The 24,878-nt window shown below is 44.8% G+C and overlaps 1 protein-coding gene across 8 annotated transcripts in view; it reads left to right on the forward strand.

Moving 5' to 3' along the window:
* SASH1 (SAM and SH3 domain containing 1) overlaps nt 1–24,878 on the forward strand; it is an 844,241-nt gene that overhangs the window by 814,522 nt on the left and 4,841 nt on the right. For all 8 annotated transcript variants that reach the window (XM_075924386.2, XM_075924390.2, XM_075924387.2 and 5 more), the window contains 4 exons: nt 559–709; nt 2,396–2,509; nt 9,194–10,320; nt 13,354–13,485. In XM_075924386.2, the coding sequence (XP_075780501.1) occupies nt 559–709; nt 2,396–2,509; nt 9,194–10,320; nt 13,354–13,485 (1,524 nt within the window). The remainder of the gene's footprint in view (nt 1–558; nt 710–2,395; nt 2,510–9,193; nt 10,321–13,353; nt 13,486–24,878) is intronic.

Here is a 24,878-nt window from a genome sequence, read left to right on the forward strand (position 1 = left end):
AGGATGGTATTTATATACTCTGCAGTCCTGTAATTTCTTTATTATATGGTTGTTTGCATTTGCTAAATTACTGTTTGTTTCTAACAATAGTGAAAAATTCTTCCTATTTTTTCTTACATTGCCAAAATAGGTTGTTCTGTTAATTCATAGTTAAGGGCTCTGCAGAGTAGTGGGAATAAAATTAAACACAGATGCTTATAGCTTCAGCGATGTATCCTATTATTGGAATGCTTTGTTTAAAACACTCTTTTAAAAAATGAACTTTTAATTCTTATGAAAGCCTGAATTTAAAGCTGTAAAAAAGGGGGAGGGGGTATATGTAAATCCCTTTCAAGGCTTATGCCTGGGCATCCATTTCACTCCAATGAATGCATGAAGCTATGGAAGGTCTTTTGTATATTACAAGTAGTAATAATCTATTAGGAAGATAAAGCAGAAGAAGAAACTAGATAGGCATGGATTGGTTGGACTTTCCTTTCTTTTCAGGTGGTGGATCTTTTGTCTTATTGTACAACTTAGTAGTTTCCTGTTTCTCCCCCCCCCCCCCCCCCCCCATAGGAGCACATGCCCACTTTTCTATTCAATGGTTATGAAGATCTGGACACTTTCAAGCTGCTGGAAGAGGAAGATTTGGATGAGCTGAATATCCGAGACCCTGAGCACAGAGCTGTTCTCCTCACAGCAGTGGAGCTTTTACAGGAATATGATAGTAAGTGGGTTCTGGCATTTTACCAGTGCCGCCTTTGACCACTTCTAGGAAACTACTTGAGGGATTCTGTTGATGTTTTCTAATCTAGTCTAGGCATTTCTGTGGTGTCTGTTAAATAGCTGAGCTACTAGGGAATTGCAGAAGGTTTTACATTTGCATTTCGCTCTACCACAGTTATTTATTCTGCTGTAAAATCTGCTGTCGTGTGATTGTGGGTGTAACTTTGAAGAGGAAAAAATACATCAGCTAAACTGACTAGAACCCTGACTATTCAAAGGAGCAATATTGGGCTCATTCATCTGGAAATCAAGTATTGCTAACACAGCCATTGGGTCCAGTACTGTTGCTAAGAGATTTGTGCTGTAGGTTTATGCGTTCACATTCAGTGCCATTTCTCTATTCTCTGACCTCTCCTTGTACCACTTGCAAGTATTCTCTGCAGGCCATCCTAAGTTTTCTGTCTTTTCCCAGGAATAAATTCAAAATTACAAACTTTAGGCTTTTTTCTTCTCTGGTTTGGGGCATTTTTGTCTTTTCCTTATTGTTTGCAAGATTAATATAGTATGTGAACTTTTTTTTTTTTTACAGTAATAGGTTTTATAGTAACCTGCCATGTTGGTTTAAAAATGTAAGGCATTCTTTGGAGGAGAATTGGAGAGAGAATGAATTCCTCTATGTGTGGGTGAGGGTGTGTACAAAAAGTGGAATGGGAAGGAGACAGCTGGAACCTATGTGAGCAGCAGCTCCTCTGTCTGCTCCATAATTACATTTTTTTATGCTCTGAGAATAGGCATCAGACTAGCAGTTTCTGGCTTTTGTTGAAGAAAGGACAGCAAAAACAGTAGCTGTGCATCAGGCAATTGGTGGTTTTATTTCTCCAGTCCTCAGTTTAATCATAGAACACTAGAACTGGAAGGGACCTCGAGCGGTTATTGAGTCCAGTCCCCTGCCCTCATGGCAGGACCCAGTACCATCTAGATCATCCCTGATAGATGTCTATCTAACCTGCTCTTAAATATCTCCAGAGATGGAGATTCCACAGCCTCCCTAGGCAACTTGTTCCAGTGTTTTACCACCCTGACAGGAAGTTTTTCTTAATGCCCAACCTGCAGTTTAAGCCCATTGCTTCTTGTCCTATCCTCAGAGCCAAAGAGAACAATTTTTCTCCCTCCTCCTTGTAACACCCTTTTAGATACCTGTATAAAATAGTTTGGCCAAATCCTGGAATCCAGCCTGATTTCCCCCGCTGGAAGTGCTGGGGATAGTCAGCTTGGTAGGAGCTGCAAGTGCTTGTACCTGTGGAGGCACACGTAAATAAAGCTGTAGCAGCCTACCAGGAGCTAACTCTGGAGAATCACCTCCATCTTATGCCCACCCCTGCTCTGCTGTATAGGTTGGTTATTTGATCAAAGGCTTTCTATGCTATTCCAGTAAACAAGTCCCTGCTATACTTTCTATTATTCACATCACTGTTCTCACACTCTAAAATGAGGGTATTATACCATATCTTGTCTTTTAACAGCATTATTCCCCGTTGTAATTACTTTACACATAGTTTTATCCCCTCCTGATGCAGTGGGTGCTAGTAAACATTTGGGGAGGAAATGAAGTTGTTAATGCAAGAACCTGCACCAGATTCCCTGTGTAATGGCCTTCTCTTTCATTGTGCACTCTTACCTCCTCCAGGTAACAGCGACCAGTCGGGATCTCAGGAGAAACTTCTTATAGAAGGTCAGGGCCTGAGTGGATGCTCTCCCCGGGATTCTGGCTGCTATGAAAGCAGTGAAAACTTGGAGAATGGTAATGAATGCAAAAAGAATCTGTAACTTGCCCTGCCTGTTTATGCAGGTGACTTTTGCATCCTTTCTGATTCCAGGCTCCAGCTAAAAGTGGAGACTCTTCATACTTGGCTTTCTCAGTCCCTCATCCTCGCACTCTCGCTCTCCCTTTTCCTGAGCTACTGCTTTTTGTTGGTGGTGGTGTTGCTGCTTTTTTATACACTAGCAGAGGACCTAGGATTACAAAAGAAAAGCAGATGATTTGGAGATTGTATTCTCTATCTTCCTCCTGCTTTCCTTCCTCTGTCTCCCATCTTCCTCCTGCTCAGTGCTTTTTTTGTGATGGTACTGCCCATTATGCAGTACCGGCACCGCCAGTCAGAGTTCAACAACTTTTCCCCTGGAGTACCCTCACCTTTTTTTTTTTTTTAAACAAAAAAAAGCACTGCTCCTGCTCCATCTGCTGTTGTACTCTTGAGACTGGTACTTATAATTATAACTGTTGCTAAGGGAGTACTGACAATGGGGAATTCCCTTCACTTCTCATTGAGGCTTTGGAGGACTTGTTCACAGCCTTAACCAAACAAACAAAAACAACCATTTTTGGAAAAGAGTGTGGGGCAGTGGTGTTGTGTGTTTGCTTGAGATGCACGTTGCATCCTCCTGCCCTCAAAGGGACTTCCTCTTATTGAGATGTTAAAGCATTTGCATGAACCTCAGCAAACCAACTGTATCCAAATGTTGGTGTGTTGGGAGAGCAAGAATCTACTATTTAGACTCCCCATTATCCTGGCTTGTGATGCAGGGAAGTAGTGTCTAAATGGCAAGCCAGATCTCAGTAGAGGCTACACTCCAGTGTTTAGAAGAAAGCAAACGGTCAAATGAATTAGGATTATTTGTGGTACAAAAATGTGTACAATTGTTATCTCTTAAATTGCTTTTGGCCAGTTGAATTTGGTGATGTCACTCCAGACATCTGAGTTCTGCCTCTGCCTCTGTCTGCCCAGGCTTTATCACCAGTGGCCAATGCAAATGGGAAACCAAGAAGTGCTTGGAAAAAAACCATTGTGACCCCTTTTAGGTAGCTCCCTTCTTCTAGCTGTGAATGTGGGTAGAAGGTCGTCCCCTGAGTCAGTGCCGCCTCTATTAATGTGCCAGTTGAAGATACTCATGTAGGGAAGAGAAAGTACCATATGCTAGGAACCCAAGTTCATCAACTCCATGATGCACTAAACTCTACAGGCCTCAGAGAGCAAGAGACCAGAATTGTCTCCTTGAACTGGAGCCTCCTGCACTACAGTGTTGTCACTTGACCAGAGCAGCTTGACCTCTGTTTTTATTCCCTTGCAGCGGTTGGTACTTTTGATGACCGTATTTCAAATGTGACTGAAATCTGTATATTGTGCTAAAGAAAGATAAATTAATATTAAATTACATACACTACCTCTATTTGATTTCCATCTCCTAATGAAGGCTTCAGCATTAGGATTAAATTGCTGCCTGTATGTTTTTGTTAGTTTAATAAAATGTTCGTAAAGCAATTGTCATTGGCTGCCTGCTTTTGGAATGCTTCCTTTTAAGTTTCAACTAATATCTTTGTGGAAGCTTTCCAGAATTAAGATCACTAATGCATTGTATTGCTGTTCAACTTTTTCTTGCTGCATTTTTACATACCAGTGCTTTCTTTGAGAAACTGTCCTGGGAGTAACATTTGTACTGGATTCATTCTTCTTGTGGTAAAAAGGGTTCTGCCAAGGCTGGTTTGTCCCATGTTATTTGCAAAGTCCACACAATATAATTGTTTATATGCATCTTGTTTCCAAAATACATTCTTCTGTTGGCTCTCTTCTGTTAAAGTGAGGATAAGCAGCAGCATAGTACAAATATATAACGAACAACCAAACAATCATCATCTGCTTTTTCACAGAGAGGGGAAATGCATTCTGAGAACTAAGTAGGTTCTCAGGTATGTGAGGTGGCTATTTTTTTCTAATGACAAGTACAGAGGCCCCATTGCTGGCAAATATCAATCCTCCTAGCAGCAATTCCAAATTTTCAGAATCTATTACATTAATCAGTTGTTTGCTACATGCTTTACAGCAGGTGCAGAATTAGCTGTTTGGGGTACTTATGTGGCAGGTCACAAGTTTTAATGCATTTATTTTTACAGCACCTCTGTGAGGTGGAGAAATACTGTGTCGCCTGTCTATAAAAGGGGTATTTGAGCACAGAAACATTAAATGGCTTGCCCGTAGTCCCACAGGAAAAATTGGTGGAGCTAATTCAGATCTCTTAAATCCCAGGTTAGCACCATAACCATCCTTCTCTATCTAAACAGAAGAAATGACAAAGCAGGTAGCCAGATCACACATCTAACTCTGTGTTTATACCAGTTTATATTGCAATTGACAAGAGAGATGAAGCCATGACTGCCTGTTGTGCCAACCATCATATCTTTGTTGTGTCAGTACAACTGTAAAAACCCAAGGAAATGAAACCACAGAAAACAAAGCCGTAATGAAATCTGAATTAAGGAAGATGGCTCATCTGTAGTTCATCCTGTAGAGTAGTTGGCTCTGTGGAGTGATTCTCCTCAAAATAAAGATTAACAAGGGTGGAAAATTTGCTCAGGTAGTTCCCCTTTACACCCTTCCACATTTCCTCCAGATACCATTGCACATCAGCCCTGTGACATTCTCCCTGGTAAATCCTGCTGTCTGAGTCCTCCTTTCTGAGGAAAATGATACAGGCTCATAAGATTCATTGATGTTTTAATGCCACTGAGTCTGGGCATTGAGGTACCACAATGAGAAAGGGAAACTGACCTGTGGAAAGTAGTCCTATAGTCTTCATTTTGCAGCCTCATAAAGCTTCCATATTCTGCCTTACAATAGAAGAGAGGGCAACTCCTGAAGACTACCTGTATTGTTCAATGCAATTTTTCCAGCTATATAAATCTTTCTGAACATATGTAGCCCAACACTGCAGACATGATGCTGCCAATAGATAGTTCTGAAAAAGATCACCAAAAGTGTCAGGCTGCTTAATAACAACATGGCCTCATGAGACTGAATTAATGCTAATAATATTGATCCTAAGAAAGGTCTGTTTAAAAATTATTGACTGTACTCAGTTTGAACTTTAAATATCTTTGCAAATACTTACAAATGTTGGGCTAGATTGACACAATGGTGTAAATCAGGAAGAACTCCTATGAAGTACTATGCCTCCTCATTTACACCCATGTAACACAATCTAACCAATTGTCTGCCATCCAAGCACTGATTCTGATGCTACCTTTTTCAGAGAAGTGGGCTATCATTTTGAAGCTTAGTGCTATTGTATTAATTAATACATCAAATAATCTTGTGTTGTATTGTTTTCGTCATGGACAAAACTCCCCCAAGAGCTGATTTTATTTTTAAAACAAAAAAAAACAAGTCATGTAGCACTTTAAAGACTAACAAGATGGTTTATTAGGTGATGAGACTTCGTGGGGCAGACCCACTTCTTCAGATCATGGGTCTGCCCCCACGAAAGCTCATCACCTAATAAACCATTTTGTTAGTCTTTAAAGTGCTACATGATTGCTTTTTTTGTTTTACCAAGTTCAGACTAACGGCTACCTCTGTTAGATTTTATTTTTGTTAGCAACTGGGTCCATCTCCTGAACGTCATTCTGCATGAGCACTAGGGTCTACCCATGGAGAACAACTACCAGAATCAAGGCTACTATTGAGTAAAGGGTTTGCTGGTACATACATTTGAAACTTTTTTCTTTCTCTTCTGTTTTCCTTTCCATTCTTTTTCCTTTCTTCCTCCATTCTCAAAGGGCCTTGTTTTGCACACAGTCATGCTTGCTGGTATATTCTTCTGAACTGCTAACAAAATGCAGTTAATAAATACCCTTTAATGGCGCTACAAGGACTAATTTATGCAATAATTGTGTGCCATTTTTCTGTAAAGGAAAGATTCACAAGTTTGCTGTACTAGCAAAAATAAATATCTGGCTAGACAATACTTCAGAACCAAAAGAAGTTGCATGGGCTTTGCTTGTATGTAAACTTCAGAGCAAGCTTAAACAGTAAAATGAATTACAATTGGAGCTATAAATGTACAGATAAACTAAATGACATATTCCTTTCCCCACTCCTGGCTGAAAGCCTAGCTTCGGAGGTATGGGCACAACAAAGAAAGGCATAACATTTCCTAACAGGCTTCTCTCATGCATGTTTTAAGATGTGTTCAGAGAGTGTTAAATGAATTAGCTCTTATGAGGTAACATTAAATAAGATGTGTTTTGGGGGGGACGTTTCCTACCCTTCTCCTGAAATGTTGCAGCTTTCTAAAATGATGCCATGTTTTGTAAGCCGTCTGAAAGAGGAGCCAATGAGCATGTAAGAAATAAATTTCCCTCTTGATTAACAAGTTATTTCTTTGCATGTGTGAAGTTTTGGAGACATGCTATCCTGGAGTGAAGCAGGCATGTGGACATGTATTAGACTTCAGATACAAAGCAATCACTGGGTATTATTCAGAAGTCAACTCTTAGTATCTTCCAGATAAAACTCTGAATGCAAGTTGTATTGAAAGGAATCCTCCATCGCTGAAAAGTAGTGCACTTTAAATATGAATGAAACTGAGTTCTCTGAATGAAGCCTGCCTTTAGGTAGTAATTAATTGGCTCTAGGTGCCATTTAGCTGAAATTGTTTTTATTTCTTTTTGGGTTGAATGAGAGCTTTCAAACATGAGTTTTTGCACCTGCTCTGACATTAGAAAATTCTGATCTGTCTTTAAAGATATTAAGGGGTCCTTGTCACTCAGAAAGGAACTGTTCAGTAGATGCTGTCACTTTGGGTTCTTACCTGATTTGGAGGGATTTCACTATTCTGATCAAAGAGCTAAGCGTCACTTGTGAATGATCTTGCATCTCCCATCCATGAAAACTAAATCAGTATCGGTTCCTTCACTTTCTTCAGATTGATTTTTGCCCTTGTTAGTTGTGCAGTGCAGTTTTGACAAAAGTATGCAAAATCTTTGCATACAGCCTCTGGTTTATATTATTCCACCTGGGTCTGGCCTAATCAAGATGCAACAACCAGTCTAGTTACCTTTCAGTGTGCCCCTTGACTAAGCTGTACCCTACTATAAAAAGACTCCTTACAAATAATAGGTAAGATTGAAATTGGGTGTTCAGTGTGACAATTTACTCTAAAAATGGCATGAAGGGTGGTCTTGATTTTTCTGTCATCCCTGATAACTTTTCCCAGGATCTGGGAGTCAGGCTTGGTTCTTTGCTAATCACACCCCATCAGTGCAGCTCCACTTCTTAGGGCTCAGTCCTGCAAGGTGAGGAGGACTCTGCAAGCCACTTACGCAAATATTTAATGGATCTGCTCTATGTGCTTCAACTTAAGCATAGCATTTCAATATTTTGCTAGAGCCAATTCAGATTAATATGAAGCATGTTAATAGCTCCATGGGAATTAGCATTAAGGATTTGCGTAAGTACTTTGCATGTTGAGACCGTGTGCTCAGCTCTCACAGGACTGAGCCTTCAGCATGTCCTGTGCTAATGCAGGCACCCATTGAAGGCTAATGGTGTTGCACAAATATAACTAGAAGGCACAGTGTGGTCAGAGGACTCTATAATAATGACCATGAAGTATGAGATAGAGAGAGCCTGACAGTCAGATACCAAACCAGGGGTGCTGGAACAATTTGTATAGTGTGGGGGAGCTGAAAGCCATTGAACCAAATTGTAACTCCTATATACAATGGAAACTACTTCCAGATATGGGGACCTGCTGCAAACTTAGTCTTGTAACAAGGAGGGCTGTGGTTTTGGGTTCTGGAATGGCTGAATGTGGAACATTTTGCTTTCATAGAAGAAGGTTTTTAATGACCTTCAGGATCCAATACTGGGAAAATCTATACAGCATGCAAAAGACTGACTAGATGTTTATAAGAAGATAGATATAGAAAGTATATTATGTAAGTGAACTTTCTGTTTTTCTACACAGTAAAAATCACCAGTTCCAAGATGCATAAAATGATTCAATCATTCAGTAACTGTTCTACATTTTACAGTACTCTCTGTCTTAAGATAAAAAAAGACTTAAAAATGAGGCTGCATCTTAGTAAGACCTACAGAGCTTTTTGTCATCTCCATCAACCAATCTATGAAAACATACCTGTTATGGAACATGCAGAACTTGCTCTTGTAAAATGATCTGTCTCAAACAGTGAACGAAAAATATTACTATATTTCCCAGACTTTCCATTCTAGGAGGACATTCAGATTTAAGACGAATGTATGGATAGTCCATTTGAAACACTTATCCCTTTCAAAATATGACATTTAACTGATAACATTCCTCAACTGGTAAACACAGCCCTGGAAAGAGGCTAATGCAATCCTAAAATAATTCAAATTGCTTCATGGTTTCCCTTAGTAAACAGTCACTGTGCAATTTCTCTGCAGGAGTCAAATCTGTTAGCATAATTTATAGGATATAACTACAATAAAAAAAAAGGTATATTAACCCAGCTAGACACCAGAAAAAAGGAACAAGACCTAGACATGCCTTCATTTCCCAATGAAGAATCTTTGTGTTTCAAAGGCATTTAATGATGATACATGTACCTGGAGGTGATTCTTTTGTATATTTTTCCCACAATGGTTTGTAATTTCTTTGTTTTTAGGCAAGACTCGGAAGACCTCTCTGCTGCCCACAAAGTCAGCCAGTGAGCACTGCTTTAATAGAAGCCAATTGCCAAATTATCCAACTCTGCCTTTAACTAAATCAGTGGAAGCTCTTCAGCAAGGGAAGAAGGATATCCGGTTGAGCTGCAAGCATCATGCTCCCAAAAGCTGCATCAAGCCTCCAAATATCACAGATCTGAAGAAGAACCGCAGAAGTTTACCAGCAGCTGTCTGTCGGAGCTGTGAGACTCTGAATGGCACCCAGAATGTGGCTAAGTGGCCAAGATCTCAGTCACTGGATGACCTCCAAAGAGAATCCAGCACTGACCTACAGAACACTAGCAAGAAAGTAGATTCTTTCCCTCAGGGTATATTGGATATATCGAAAAAGATGACTGTTTCTGCCCTGAAGCCTAAGGCTCCTGAGGGTGGCATGAGGGCAGAAGACAATTTGCATAAGCAAAGTAAAGGAACTGCTGATTCTCAGAAGGGAAAAGCTAGGACATTGGACTGCTCAGTAACAGAGACTTCATGTGGGGCCCCTGTTCAGCACCTGCCTAAATGCTGGGAGGTTCATTCTACTTCAGTTATACACAGTGTAACAAGGACACCTCTGGAGAAGTCTCACAAAAGTATTCAGATCCTTGAAAGGTCTGATAATCCTTCAGTCCTGAAGAAAGGACTGAAAGCTGACCAGAAGGGCATGAGCGAGGCAAGAATTCAGTCAAAAAATCCTTCACAGCCACCACCTGTCCCTGCCAAAAAAAGCCGAGAACGCCTTTCTAATGGACTATATCATCCCCCTATGACCCTAAGTGGAGCCCTTTCCAGTCCAGATGCACCATGTTTGCCAGTAAAAAAGATCAATCCATCCAGCCCCATTGATTGCTGCGTTATACCTGCTTGTAGGCCCTCTTCTGAGCAGCCCAGCACCCCACCAAGCACGCTGCCCCCTTGGTTAGCTGAGCTTCCAGAGACTGCTAGCATTCAGCAACATGTGGTAAAGCTAGGCCCTGCGTTATCCAGGAAAGTCTCTTGTACTAGAGGACTGGATCTGGAAATGTTGGTAGAAAACAAGTTGCAGTCTGAAGAGATTGATCTCACAGAGGAACCATATTCAGACAAGGTGAGAAGGGGCTATTGCTCAAACATTTTAACTCTATAACAGCTAATTTTTCATTGTGTCTGGTGCATTGTTCACCAGCAACTGGGCTAATTTGTCCTCTATAAACCATTGGAAAAGATGGAAATATGTTTCAGGCACTCTGTTGTTAGTCTGTTCTCTGTATCTCAGGCCTCACACCCAAAGCCAGCCTTTCAGTAACAGTCAAGTAAATAGCTGGTATTGGGGCCTTGTTGCTTTGAGCTCTGCATTTTCTGCAAGCTCTGCTTCTTCCAGCATAGGCCTGTTCTTTTCCAGCTATAGGGTTTGAGGGAGGGGAAAGAACCACATAAGTCCCCCTTGCTGAAGAGTAGGGAGGTAACAAGAAGGCAACTCATAGCCATCTTCCCACTTCCCAAGAGTTTGGGATCCAGGCTGACCCTGATTACGCCAGCACAATGATGCCCACTAATTCTGTCTTTTCTATCTCATACCAGTGATGCTTCTCAGAACTAAGGTGGGTGCAGAAACCTTAGCTGGAACTTTTAGAAGAGCTCAGTACTGTACTCTCAGATGGAGGAACCCAGCACCCAGTGTGCAGAGCTATTGCATTTGGGAAAATCTCATGTGTAAATAGATGCCTAAATGGGAACTGAGCCCCTCTGAAAATCAGGACCCATGCTGACTTTGAGGGGAGAATAGAGGCAGTTCAATAACCCAAAGTTGCAGACTTACTATTAATTACACAACCAGCAACAGGCATTAGACATTAGGCAGCTTGTTTTGATGTCCATTTTTTGTCTGTCCAAAAATCTTGTGAGTAGCCTTTACGGGAATAAAAGGGTTTGGAAAAAATATATAGATACACACACTTCAACTGAGGATTGATTTTGAACTGGGAAAGCAAAAAGGGGAAACTAATCAGTTGAAGTCCTATATCCATGCTGGGTAAAATGCAACAAAGAGAATAAATGGTGAAAGTCAGTCCAGTTACATGGTTTGCATTTTAATGATGTAAAGCAGTGATACTCTGCCCTGAACAGTTAAATCTATCTGATCAAGTTGCAGAAAACAAGGCCATAATTTTGTAATGGCGCTGTCATGCTCCACTGATATGTGAAAGCACTCTGTTATCATAGTGCAGAAGGTACACTGAGTGATACAATGAAAGAGTATAGTGTACAGCAGTGTTTCTCAACCTTATACCCTTTAAAAAAAATAAGTACCCCTGTTTTAAAAAAAAAAATTGTGTCCCCAGTGCCTACAGTTTTTAGACACACATTTTTTTTCTACCATTGGAACACACTTGTTAAAACAACTGAATCGAAGTTGGGAGGGCGATGAAATGTTTGGGTGTAAAAAGTACAAAAATAATAAAGCTCTGTAAAACTAAAAACAAAAATTCAGTTTTCTCCAAATTTCAGTTGTGTTGACGTACTCCCCCCCACCCCTTAGGTCTCTCAAGTTGCCCCTAAGGGTACTCATACCACTGATTGAGAAACACTGATGTACAGTTCCATCTCCCATTCCTGCCACATCTTCCTGGCTGCTGGGAGGGAAGCTATATATCCCACTCCACAGGGACCATCTCTTTGTTATGGTTATATTGGGGATGCAAAATGTTAATCAGTTAACTGGTTACCCAGTAAGCATTACCCCCTTGCCAGCATGTTTACTGGGTAATTGGTTAAGCAGAGGACCTAGTCAGTGGGAGTTGCCACTCCTGCCCCACCCTCCCACAGCAGCTTGGCTGGGAGGACCCCTACTGCAGCAGGCCTGCAGGGCCTTAGCAGCCCCCTCTGCCTGTGGGGCCCAAGTAGTCCCCACTGCTCATCTTTTAATCAGTTAACCAATTTAGGCAGTTTTTACATCCCTAGTTTGTATTACACCTAGCACAATGGGGTCCTGGTCCAGAATAACAGTTCTAGGTGCTACCTGAATACAAATAATATTCAACAGCCACATCTAGCTCAATTCCAACTAAGTTCCACATACAGGACCATGGCTCCAGTTTGCTCTAATTCGCGCTGGATATTAAATTTAGTTCATGAAAAGATTATTGCTGCCCTGTTTAAAAGAGTCAGTCACAAATCCGAAAGACTGTATGAAGTTAGCATAATGGCTAGGGATGATGAGGGAATCTCTCTTTCACTATAATAGCAGTACTGGAGGGACAGGCATATGAATCTAGTGATGTGGAAATAGAATTTTAATTGTAAAGGTGTAAAACACCAAGGCTGTGTCTAAACTGGCAAATTTTTCTGCAAAAGCAGCTGCTTTTGTGGAAAAACTTGCCAGCTGTCTACACTGGCCGCTTGAATTTCTGCAAGAACACTGAAGATCTCATGTAAGATTGTCAGTGTTCTTGCGGAAATGCTATGCTGCTCCCGTTCGGGCAAAAGCCCTCTTGCGCAAATGCTTTTGCTCAAGAGGGCCAGTGTAGACAACACGGTATTGTTTTGCGCAAAAAAGCCCTGATCGCGAAAATGGCGATCGGGGCTTTTTTGCGGAAAAGCGCGTCTAGATTGGCACGGACGCTTTTCCGCAAAAAGTGCTTTTGCGGAAAAGCGTCTGTGCCAATCTAGACGCGCTTTTCCGCAAATGCTTTTAACGGAAAACTTTTCCATTAAAAGCATTTGCGGAAAATCATGCCAGACTAGATGTAGCCCAGGGTTTTGGAAGGGTAAAATATATCCAGCATAAGAGCAAAAGCCAACTTTTAATGGGTGGCTAGGAAGAAATGTTCCTTGTCATAGGCCTCCATAACGGCCTATTGGCTCATTGTTGGAGACAGGATGATGGGCTTTGATGAATCACTGCTGTGACCATCCCTGTGTTCCTAATGCCCACTAATTCTGATCACTATTTCCCTAAATCTGCCAGACATCTCCCAAATTGTACAAGTCAAGACCCAGGAAATTGATAATGATCAGATCTAAAGCTCCCCTGGTTATTTTACATTTAATGTTTGTAACTCTTTTATTGACTTGTATTGCTTCTGGGTTTTCTTTCTTGTCCTTTGCCTTCCTTACTTCCTGGCTGGGTGGCAATTTGCAGCATGGTCGCTGTGGGGTTCCTGAAGCTCTGGTGCAGAGATACTCTGAGGACCTAGCGCAGCCTGAAAAGGACGTTGCTACAAACATGGACCAAATCCGAGTGAAGCAGTTGAGGAAGCAGCACCGCATGGCAGTGAGTGTCTCTGCATTCCATGTTCTTTGTTCATAAGCACCTAGTTAAAATTTACTGAAATGATGGTTAAGTGTGCTGGTTTCTTAGCCCAGGAGACGGTCCATGTTCATGCAGATATAGCACAGGTAGCAGCATGGCACACTACCCCTCATCCTTCCCTCCTATGTGTTGCAGCATGGAAAATCACTTCTTGTATTGAGAGAAAAGTTACATCTCCCTGCACATTTAGTCTCTGGTATCTCTGAGACTGCTAACACTGGTCCTGATGCCAATGGAATGGTGTTTCTGCAGGTTGTAGATATTAGAGGGTATGTCTACACTACAGAGTTAGTTCGAACTAACGGACGTTAGTTCGAACTAACTTTAATAGGCACTACACTAGCGCTCCGCTAGTTCGAATTAAATTCGAACTAGCGGAGCGCTTAGTTCGAACTAGGTAAACCTCATTTTACGAGGATTAAGCCTAGTTCGAACTAGCTAGTTCGAATTAAGGGCTGTGTAGACCCTTAATTCGAACTAGTGGGAGGCTAAGGCTTCCCAGGTTTCCCTGATGGCCACTCTGGCCAATACCAGGGAAACTCTATGCCCCCCTCCCGGCTCCGGACCCCTTAAAGGGGCACGGGCTGGCTACGGTGCCAGTGCCAGGTGCAAGCCTGCCAGCACCCAGCCAGCATACCCTGCACCTGGCACGGATCGAGCCAGCCACCCGATGCCCCCCAGCCCTCCCCCTCTTCCCGGGACCAAGCTGGCGGCTCCCGGGAGCTTGCCCGGGACCGCAAGAGGCGGGCACCCGCCTGGGCTAGTGCGGACATCATGGACCTCGTCCACGATCTCCGCACTAGGCACAGGAAGGTGGCCGTCTAGGGCAGGAGAGCTGCCAGCCTGGCCACCCAGGAGCAGGTGTGCATGAAAATCAAGGGGGTCCACTGAGACCCCTGACCCTGAGCCCTGAGCTTACAATGGCTGTCCTGGGTCAGACCAAAGGTCCATCTAGCCCAGTAGCCTGTCTGCCGACACCACTCCTACCCCCTGGCTAATACCACTCCATGGACCCAACCTCCATACTTGATCTCACTTCCCTTTAAACTCTGTTCTAGTTCTAGCCTTCACAGCCTCCTGCAGCAAGTCGTTCCACAGGTTGACTCTTTGCTTTCTGAAGAACAACTTTCTGTTACTAGTTTGAAGCCTGCTACCCATTCCTTTCCTTTGGTGTCCTCTAGTCCTTCTTTATGGGAACTAATGAAGAACTTTTCTGTATGCACCATCTCCACCCAACTCCTGCTTTTAGAGACCTCTATCCTGTCTCCCCTCCGTCTCCTCTTTTCTAAGCTGAGAAGTCCCAGTCTCTTTAGCCTCTCTTCATATGGGACCTGTTCCCAACCCCTGATCATTTTAGTTGCCCTCCCCTCTCCCAGCCTCTCTCTTCCCCTCTCCCACCTCCTTTTCCCAGTCTCCCCCAGTTTTGTTCAATAAAGACAGATTCCATTTTTGAACACAATTGTCCTTTATTTTGTACATCAAGAAAAGGGGCTAGGGAAGGGTAAGTGGAAGGAAGTGAGGGAGGAATGGGGCACGAGCTTCCGATGGGGAGGACTGGGCTGGCTCTGTGGGCTTCTGGGGGTGGAAGCTCTCCTGCAGCCCCCCAATTGCCCCCTCTCCCCAGATGGCAGCCTGTGGCAAGTGGAGCCGGGCTGATGGCCGAGTGGTGTGATGTGCCCAGTGTGGGCACTCCGGGCACTCCAAGCCAGGACTGGTTTTCAAGCGGGGCACCCCTGAGAACTGTCTGTCCGGGGTGGGGGTCGGGACCCTTTAAGCACAGCCCTCGGCTAGCCTGAGACAGCATCTCCATGCTCTAAGTCCTCCTCTGATGCCCTGCCGGCACTGCTTCCGGCCATCCTTAAGCCCTGTTCAGGGTCCACTTAATGTGGACATGCTAGTTCAAATTAGCAAAACGCTAATTCGAACTAGTTTTTAGTTCTAGACGCGTTAGTTCAAATTAGCTTAGTTCGAATTAACTAATTCGAACTAAGTTAGTTCGAATTAGCACTGTAGTGTAGACATACCCAGACTGTTTAGCACTGGAGTAACATCAGTTCCATTTTCCATATGCCATTACTGTCAAAGGATGAATTTAAACAAATGACCATGTTAAAATATGAACCATCACTTTCTCCCCTTATCCCCACCCTTTATTTACTTATCAAATGCTCCTAAGTATCAAAATCATGGGAAAAGCCCTCAAAGCTGCTTATGATTTTCTGAGAATTTTCTGTCTATGGGGGACTAAAAACAATAGACAAGGTCAGTACTCTGTTTCCATAGTGACAGGACAGTCCAAGAATCTGAATCATACAGATTGGTATTTAGAGCTATACTTACCTGCCTGGAGAGAGACTCACAGCTGGATGATTCTGGCCACCTCTTGTTTAAATATTAATGAAAAATATGTTGTAGCATCTTTTTCTTGTTTATCCCTGGCTACTACTTTATGTGAACTGCTTTTCTGCTGGCATACTTTTTCAGTTAGGGGACGAGACAGCAACATGTGGTAATAAAATGAGCCGAAAATTTCACTGCAAAAACATTCAACGTCTAGGAAATGCCGCGAGGAAATGCCCCCAAGAGCACAATAAAATTCCTGTTTAAAGGCAGATGTGTAGTTAATAAAGGCAAACGTGAGAGGGAAAGCAGAAATGTCTTGAATCAACATACAAGTTTTGGAATCAGGACCGTGTTGTGCTCGGAACAATGACAGCAAATGGAAGGCTCTTCTTAGTTTGTGCCGCCTTCTATCAGTCTCAGGCTCTTTCCTTTCTCATAGCTGCTAATGCAGGGATGGGCAACCAGAAATGGTGGATGGGCAGCATGAGTAGCCCTTCTTCACCTCAGAAGGCCCATGGCCCACTGGAGCTCCATCTGTGGTTCATGGACGCCCTGGCTATTCCCCTCCCCGTGCATTTCTCTTGCACCGGAGCAACAGAGCACAGCACTTCCCTGCTCCTCTCCCCTCCCAGCACTTTTGGAGCGTCTGAATCACCTGATTCACGTTCCTCCTCTTCCTTCCCTCCATGCCAGACCTGTAATACCACAAACAGCTGATTTCTGGTGTTCTAGCTCTGGGACAGAGGGAGCATGAGCAAGTAATTGTGGGCCTCTGGTCCCCCTATGCATTAAAGCTATATGTGGGAGGGAGAAAGCCAGGGGCGCCAAAGGTTGCCCACTACTATGCTAATGTGTACACACCAGAAGTTAGGAGGAGAAAAAACATGTCTGGATTTTGCTCAGTATTTGGACATTATGAAATGATTTGCTCTATCTCTGGAGTGAATCCAAGATGAAGGCCAAGACTTGTATAGAAGGCCTCTATGAAGCCTGAGTTCAGTGATGATATTCTTAAAAGGATGGTAGTTTTTTGCTCCTTCTCCTTCAAATGACAAATCTGCTACCAAGAATGTCATTGTTTAAATTGCATTCTTTTAACTGTGTGAATAGATGTTAACGGTCACGTGCATTGTTCCCTGTAAGTTGTGCACTTGGGTGGCCACCCAGGAAAGATTCAAGTGTTGCCCAGCTGTTTAGCAGAGTGCCCACAGCCAATAGTATGTGTAACTCATGGTACACATCTTCACATGTCTTGGTGCACATAACAAAAAATATTCCACACACACAGAAAATATTAGACAGAACATTGGTCATGTTATAGCAAGAAAGATAGATGAAGGAAAGTATAGGTCTATGTTGAGTGGAGGAAGAAACCTAATAACAGGCTATACCAAGAAGGCTGAGATGTTGTGTCTATTTTGCTTCAGTCTTCACTAAAGAAGTGAATTGTGAGCAGGTGCTTTATACAATTAATGTTAATAACAAGGGGGAAGAGACCATAAGTCAGAACAGAGAAGGAACAAGTTTAAGAATAGTTAGATAAATCAGCAGAAACTAATGAAATTCTCCCTCTGGTATTTAAGAGACTATTTGAAGCAATCTTGAACAGACTATTAATCAATTTTATAAGGAAGAGTCATCACGGATTTGTCAAGAACAAATCATGCTAAGGAAACCTAGGGGTTTTTTTGTTTGTTTGTTTGTTTTTGACGTGGTTATTTTCCTAATGAATAGGGAAGGAAGCAGCAGATGTCATATCTTGATTTTAGTAAGGCTTCTGGATGCAGTCCCACATGACATTCTCATAAGCAAACTAGGCAAATGTTGTTTGCTGAAATGACTATATGGTGGGTGCTTAGGTGGTTGAAAAAAATCATTCAGACAGTAGTTATCAATCATTTGCTCAGACATCTATGTTGGGTCTGCTACTATTCAATATCATTAATGACTTGGATAATGGAGTGGGGAGTATGCTTATAAAATTAGAAAATGACACCACAGTGGAGGCGTTGCAAGCACTTTAGAGGACAGAATTTGAATTCAAAACCATCTTGACAAATTAGAGAACTGGTCTGAAATCAGTCAGACAAAGTTCAGTAAAGACTAAGGCAAAATACTACACTTTGGAAAGAAACATCAGACACAACTACAAAATGGAAATAACTGACTAGGTTGGGATGGGCAAAAGTCTCTCAGTGGGCTGGATCCGGCCCGCCCAGGACTTTGATCCACCCCGTGAGATAGTTCCAGGCCCTGCCCCCTGGCGTGTTGCATGGGAGCCAGAAATGGGCGAGCCCTCTTAACTGCTTCCATTTAAAGGGTTTGCACCTTCCCCGTGCCTGTCAGGCAACATGTTGTCCAGCAGCTGCGGGGAAGGCGTGAGCCCTTTAAATAGAAGCAGTTGAAAGGACTTATGTATCCTGGCATCACGCTAATGGCACTGGGACAGCTGAAATGGGGGGCCCACCATCCTGCCTTAGTTACAACAGAGACCATCCCCTCCTTTCTGACATGCGAAACACCGTGAAGCAGAGTGGCCAGAGATGGTTAGAGTGAAAAGGGGGCCACAAAAGCACCAGTAGGCGAGTGCCAAAGGGAATCGGGGTGTAGAGACCAACCTTGGGTGACCCAGGAGTCTTTCTGCTTCTGGGGCAGAGTCTTGGAGCAGGGTGAGGTCAGAAAGGGACGGCGGTGGTACAGAAAAAGAAAGGGAACCGAGAAATGCATCTGGGGAAGGTTCTATGGCAGCAGCATGTTTAGAAGTGGCATCAGCAAATGCATTACCCTTAGCAACATCAGTATGTGCTGTGGAGTGGCCAGGGCACTTAACAATAGCTAAGGTAGATGGGAGTAAAACTGCATACAGGAGAGCAGCAATGTAGGGGCCATTCTTGATAGGGGTACCAGCAGAGGTAAGGAAACCCCAAGCTTGCCAGAGGGTGCCAAAGTCATGTACAAGCCCAAAAGCATATCGAGAATTGGTGTAAATGTGGCGGACCGTCCCTCAGCCAGAAAGCAAGCGCAGGTTAGGGCAACTAGTTCAGCAACTTGTGCTGAGGTCACAGAAGGTAAAAGTGCAGCTTCAAGGGTTTCAGAGAGTGATACCACAGCATATCCTGCAAGGAGATGACCTTGGCTGTCTTGAAAGCAGGAACCATCAGTGAATAACACAAGGTTGGAGTTAGAGAGAGGGACATCAGAAAGGTTGGGGCGCGGGACGGTGACAGCAGAGACAGTTGCAAAGCAGTCGTGGGGTTCACCGTCATCAGACAGAGGAAGTAGAGTGACAGGGATCAACTGAGAACAGTGCTTTATGGTGATATGCAAAGCCGAAAGCAGTAAAAGTTCGTACCTAGTGAGGCAGGCGGAGGAAAGGTGAGCTGTATTACGTTGTAGCCAGAGAGTTTCTACAGAGTGAGGGACCATGAGAGAAAGAGGAGAGTGGAGGACAAGGAACTCATTTTGACTAGGTGTGCCGCAGTAGCCACAGCACACAAACGGGGGGGGGTATACCCTGGGCAACAGGATCCAAGGTGCAGAGAAATAAGCCACTGGATGATTTCTGTCACCATGCTCCTGAGTAAGAACCCCAAGTGCACAACCAGATTGCTCATGGCAGAAAAGAGTAAAAAGCTTAAAGTACAGGCAGTCCCCGGGTTACGTACAAGATAGGGACTGTAGGTTTGTTCTTAAGTTGAATCTGTACGTAAGTCGGAACTGGCGTCCAGATTCAGCCGCTGCTGAAACTGACCGCCAGTTCTGACTTACATACAGAATCAACTTAAGAACCGCAAGCGTCCCAAGTCAGCTGCTGCTGAAACTGATCAGCAGCTGATTCCAGGAAGCCTGGGGCAGAGCAACTCTGCCTCGGGCTTCCTGTAGTCAGCGCTGGTCAGTTTCAGCAGCCGCTAAATCAGGACGCCCGGGGCAGAGCAGCTGGGGTGCTGCTGGGTTGCTCCAGTAGCGCCGCTCCTCGGCGCTACTGGACCAACCCAGCAGCACCCCATCTGCTCTGCCCCAGGCGTCCTGATTCAGCCGCTGCTGAAACTGACCAGCAGCGGCTGAATCAGACCAGAGCAGCTGGGGTGCTGCTGGGTTGGTCCAGTAGTGCCCAGAGCGGCGCTGCAGGACCAACCGGCAGCGCCCCAGCTGCTCTGCCACAGGGGCCCGAAGAAAAGCCTAGTCTGCTGGGGGGGGGTACTAGCTGCGCCCCCCCCCCCCACACACACACCCTAGCAGACCAGGAAGATGCGGGCGGCGGACCGAGACGCATCGCAGTCCCGCCGCCTGGGTCCTCCGCGGCTTTGCTCCCCGTCTCCCTGGTCTGCTGGAGACCAGCAGACCAGGGAGACGGGGAGCAAAGCCTCTGAGGACGCCGGCAGCGGGACAGCCGCGGGGCATCTGGGCTGTCCCGCTGCCGGCTTTCCCCACGGCTTTGCAAAGCCTCGGGGAAGCCAGCAGCGGAGCAGCCCAGGCGCGCCTGGGTTGCCCCGCTGCCCGAGCCCCCCCGTGACTTTGCAAAGCCTGGGGAAGCCGGCAGCGGAGCAGGAAGACGCAGAGCAAAGCCGCTGCCCTCCCCCCCCCCCCCCCCCGGCGGCTTTGCAAAGTGGCGGGGGGGCTCGGGCAGCGAGGCAACTCAGGCATGCCTGGGCTGCTCTGCTGCCGGCTTCCCCGAGGCTTTGCAAAGCCGCGGGGGGGGGGGGGGGGGGGGGGGGGAATAGCGGCTTTGCTCCGCGTCTTCCTGGTCTGCAGACCAGGGAGATGCGGAGCAGCTTTTCTCGCCCGGAGTACACGGGCGGCGGGACCACGAGGTCCCGCCGCCCGTGTACTCCGGGGCAGCCCCATTTGTAACTGCGGATCCGACGTAAGTCGGAGACTGCCTGTAGTTAGGCAACCCTAAGGCGGGGGCAGTGAGAAGCACTAAGTCAGTTTCTGAGGCAGATAATGAAGGGGAACAGAGGAGTAGATCATTTACATATTGGACCAATGTGGACCCAGAGGGGAAGACCAGGTCAGCGAGGTCTCTGGCTAATGCTTGGGAAATGTAAGACGGGTTTTCTGTGTACCCCTAGGAAAGTGTGGTCCATGTAAGAAAAGGCAAAAAGATATTGGGACTCAGGGTGAACCGGGACAGAAAAGAAAGCAGAACACAGATCAACAACAGTAAAATGAGTTGCATCTGGCGGGATAGAAGCCAGAATAGTTGCTGGGTGTTAGGGACTACAGGAAAGGTGGGTATGACAATGCGGTTAATGGCTCGAAGATCCTGAACAAACAGCCATGATTTCCCATCGGCCTTTCAAACTGGGAGATTAGAGGTGTTACAGGGGGTGGAACAGGGGACAATAATGTTTTGTTCCCGCAGGGTGGACATGACCGGAGCTGAAACCTCTAAATCCCCAAAACCCAGTCCCACGACCCCTTCTCTGACCTCATTCCCGTTCTTGGTACCCTCCCTGTTCCCGGTACTGTCTGCCCTGCCCTGAATAATGCTGTATATGCAGAGCCATTAACTTTTGTGAGGACTGCTCCTCTTTCCTGTTTAGAGTGCAGTGGCAAGGCTCTGCCACTGCTTGCAATTTGTCCATGGTCTTGGCCTCCCATCCAACACTTATTCACTTTAACATACTGCTAATAGTAGGTAGGAGGCCATTAACAAACGCATGCGCCAGGGCGCCCTGTCCATTTTCACCTGGTGGCTGTATACCAGAATGTTGCAGAAAAAAAATCCATCAGTTAGTTGGGTGTGATAGTTGCCTGGGCTTTCTCTCTTTTGTTATTTACAGCAATATATGGTCGTCCAGTTGGTTTTTGGAGTCCATATTTGGGGAATGGCCTCATGCAGGCGTTTAGCTTGATTCTTACATTTGTTCTGGTAGGCAGCGTCGGGACCAGTGTCTGGCAAAATAGAAGGACGCTCAGCGGTGGGCCAATTTGCTGTCAGGAGTCTTTTTTTTTTTTATGCTCACTAGGGGTTAGAAGTAGCTTACACAGTTGCAGGAGGTCTGCCTCAGAGGGTTCATAGGCACTGCACACTAGCAAAAATTCCTCTGCAAATTTGGTAGGATTTTCCTGGGGCTTTGGAAAGCCTTTTACAATTGAGTGGAGCTCTGTGTGGGTCCAGGGTTTATAACTCCAAGTGGGACCGGTCTGGGTCTTCTCGGAGGCCAGGGTAAAGGGGAGTGCTTGGGCTGGTGGTGGGAGAGGAGGTTTCCAATAAAGCTTTTAACTTATAATTACAATTTTTAAGGAAAGCGAGCTTCGATTCAGTCCATCTATGATTTGCCTCTTCCCACTACTGCATGAAGCAATCTACCTCTCCTCTAGCCAATTTACTTTTGGGGAGGCCAAGTTTGTCTTTTAAGACATCACTCGGTCTTTGTCCCAAGATCCTAAGCATGGCCACTGTGATTTGGGATCCCCCAGAGTCAATCTAGACCATTTTTCCAGAAATGTACAGGGGTCCGGACCCTTTCTAAAATACATAAACTGAGCCGGGGTCCCTTTAGGGAAGTGCCCCCGCTTAGACGTCTAGTTACCCATACAGGAGGACTTCATACACCAATCACACAAAGAGGAAATTCGGGTTCGTCAGAGCGGTGCCCAGTGCAACACACAAAAGAAGCCCACAGGCTACTGCCTCAATCGCCCTTGCGTTCACTCCAAGGATTTTATCCAAGGTGCAGTGCGGCTGCGATTGTGCAGATTCCAGTCACACAGACCGCGGGGACAGGAGCCCCTTGGTCAGCCAGTCCCCGGACAGGGACAGCTCCCAGACTCACTCACACCACAGGGAAGACAGATAGACACAGAGACAAGACAGTCCTCAGTCCAGAAATAATTACCTGACCAGAGTCCTGATGTTAGATCCCGGGATCCCTACCAGAACAGAGTGGGAACCAACAGGTTCGATGGCGTAGACTTCACTGTGGTTGTGCACCTTTCCATTCTGGCAGAGGACCGCTCAGGCCAAATGCCCAGGTGCCAGCTGCCACGGTTGTCCTGCACAGCCTCAGTGAAGATGGTTGCCATCTCAGTGGATCCTCCAAATTGTCAGAGTCAGAGAGGACTCAGAGATTTGTCAGACTGCTCTGTTTATTAGCAAAGCCGCTCTGCTAAATGCACCCAGAAAATGTGAGCACCATACAAGATTCAAATGCCTTGATTTATACAGTCAAAAGAAAGCCAAGTTAACAAGATTAAAAGAGAGGCAAAACTTCACATGATTAGTATGAGGCTAGTCAAGTATCTTCATTTGCACATCAAGCACACAGCAATCTCCTGTCTATATCTCCCTGGTTATCTCAATTGCTTTCTGCCTCACACCTAGGCTACGTCTACACTGGCATGATTTCCCGAAAATGCTTTTAACAGAAAACTTTTCCGTTAAAAGCATTTTTGGAAAAGCATGTCTAGATTGGCAGGATGCTTTTCCGCAAAAGCACTTTTTGCGGAAAAGCGTCCGTGGCCAATCTAGACGCGGTTTTCCGCCCCATTTTTGCGATCGGGGCTTTTTTGCGGAAAACACTACTGTGCTGTTTACACTGGCCCTTTTGCGCAAAAGTATTTCAGAAAAAGACTTTTGCCCAAACGGGAGCAGCATAGTATTTCTGGAAAATCACTGACGATCTTAAATGAGATCATCAGTGCTTTTCCGGAAATTCAAGTGGCCAGTGTAGACAGCTGGCAAGTTTTTCCGCAAAATCAGATGATTTGCTGAAAAACTTGCCAGTCTAGACACAGCCCTAATGTTTTCTTTTCCTGTTACCCTAGGTATACCTGGCTAGCACTTTGATCTGCATACCTACAAACAACATTAACACCATTAACATAATTTCTTCTTTCCTGTTCAGAGACAAACAGTGATCCTTCAACTTATTCAATTATTACAGTATAATTCATCTTTCTCTTACAATATAATTCTTTCTACTTTCACAAATAGAAGCAGTTGAAAGGGCTTATGTATCCTGGTTCCCTGGCAAAACACTAATGGCACTGGGACCTGCTTAAATGCAAGCAGTTGACTGGGCTCGCAGCTCCCTTTAACGGCTTCTATTTAAGGAGCTTGCGCCTTCCCCTCGGCTGCCAGGCAACGTGTTGCCCAATGGGCACAGAGAAGGTGCAAGCCCTTTTAATAGAAGCAATTGAAAGGGCTAGCAGCTCCCAGCGCCATACTAGCCCATTGCTTGGAAGCCAGGGAGGTGCAAGCCCCTTTCAACTGCTCCTGTTTAAAGGACTTGTGCCTTCCCTATAGCTGTCCCAGCCCCAGGGAAGGCGTGAGCCCTTTAAATAGAAGCAGTTGAAAGGGATCTAGTGTCTCGGGCTCCCAGGCTATGCACTAGCAGCGAAGCCGGGAGCAGCAAGCCCTTTAAATAGCAGGAATTGAAAGGGCTCGCAGCTCCCATTCCCTGCTAACTTGTTCCTTGGGAGCCACAGAGGAGGCGAAGCCCTTTCAATACCTGCTATTTAAAGGCTCCACCTCTGCCACGTGAGGCCCCACCCTTCCGAGATGACCTATAACCACTTCAAAAAATGTTTGAAGTAGCCCTTGTTCAGAAATTATTGTCCACCCTGGGCTAGGTGGTAGTATTGCAAACAAGGATCTGCAGGTTAGTGAATTAATTAATATTACTCATTAAGATTAATTAATATTCCGGGATTCATTAACAGCAGTGTCATATGTAAGCAACTGGAGGTAATTGTTTTATTCTGCTCAGCACTAATGAAGCCTCAGCTGGAGTATTTTACCCAGTTTGGGACACCACTCCTTTAAAAAAAATTTTTATATATATGGCTAAAGGAAAGAAGTCCAGATGACAGCAAGAAATATAACAAAAGGTTTAGAAAAATATTACCTGAGGGGAAAGGTTCAAAGAAAACTGGGCACATTTAGTCTTGAGAAAAGACTGAGCAGGGACCTGATAAGTCTTCAAATATGTGAAGGGCTGTTATAGAAAGGAAGACGATCGATCTCCATACCTGCTAAAGATAGAACAAGAAATAATGGGCTT

The sequence above is a fragment of the Pelodiscus sinensis genome, chromosome 3, assembly GCF_052426305.1.
Source record: "Pelodiscus sinensis isolate ZL-2025 chromosome 3, ASM5242630v1, whole genome shotgun sequence".
NCBI classification, from domain to species: domain Eukaryota; kingdom Metazoa; phylum Chordata; order Testudines; family Trionychidae; genus Pelodiscus; species Pelodiscus sinensis.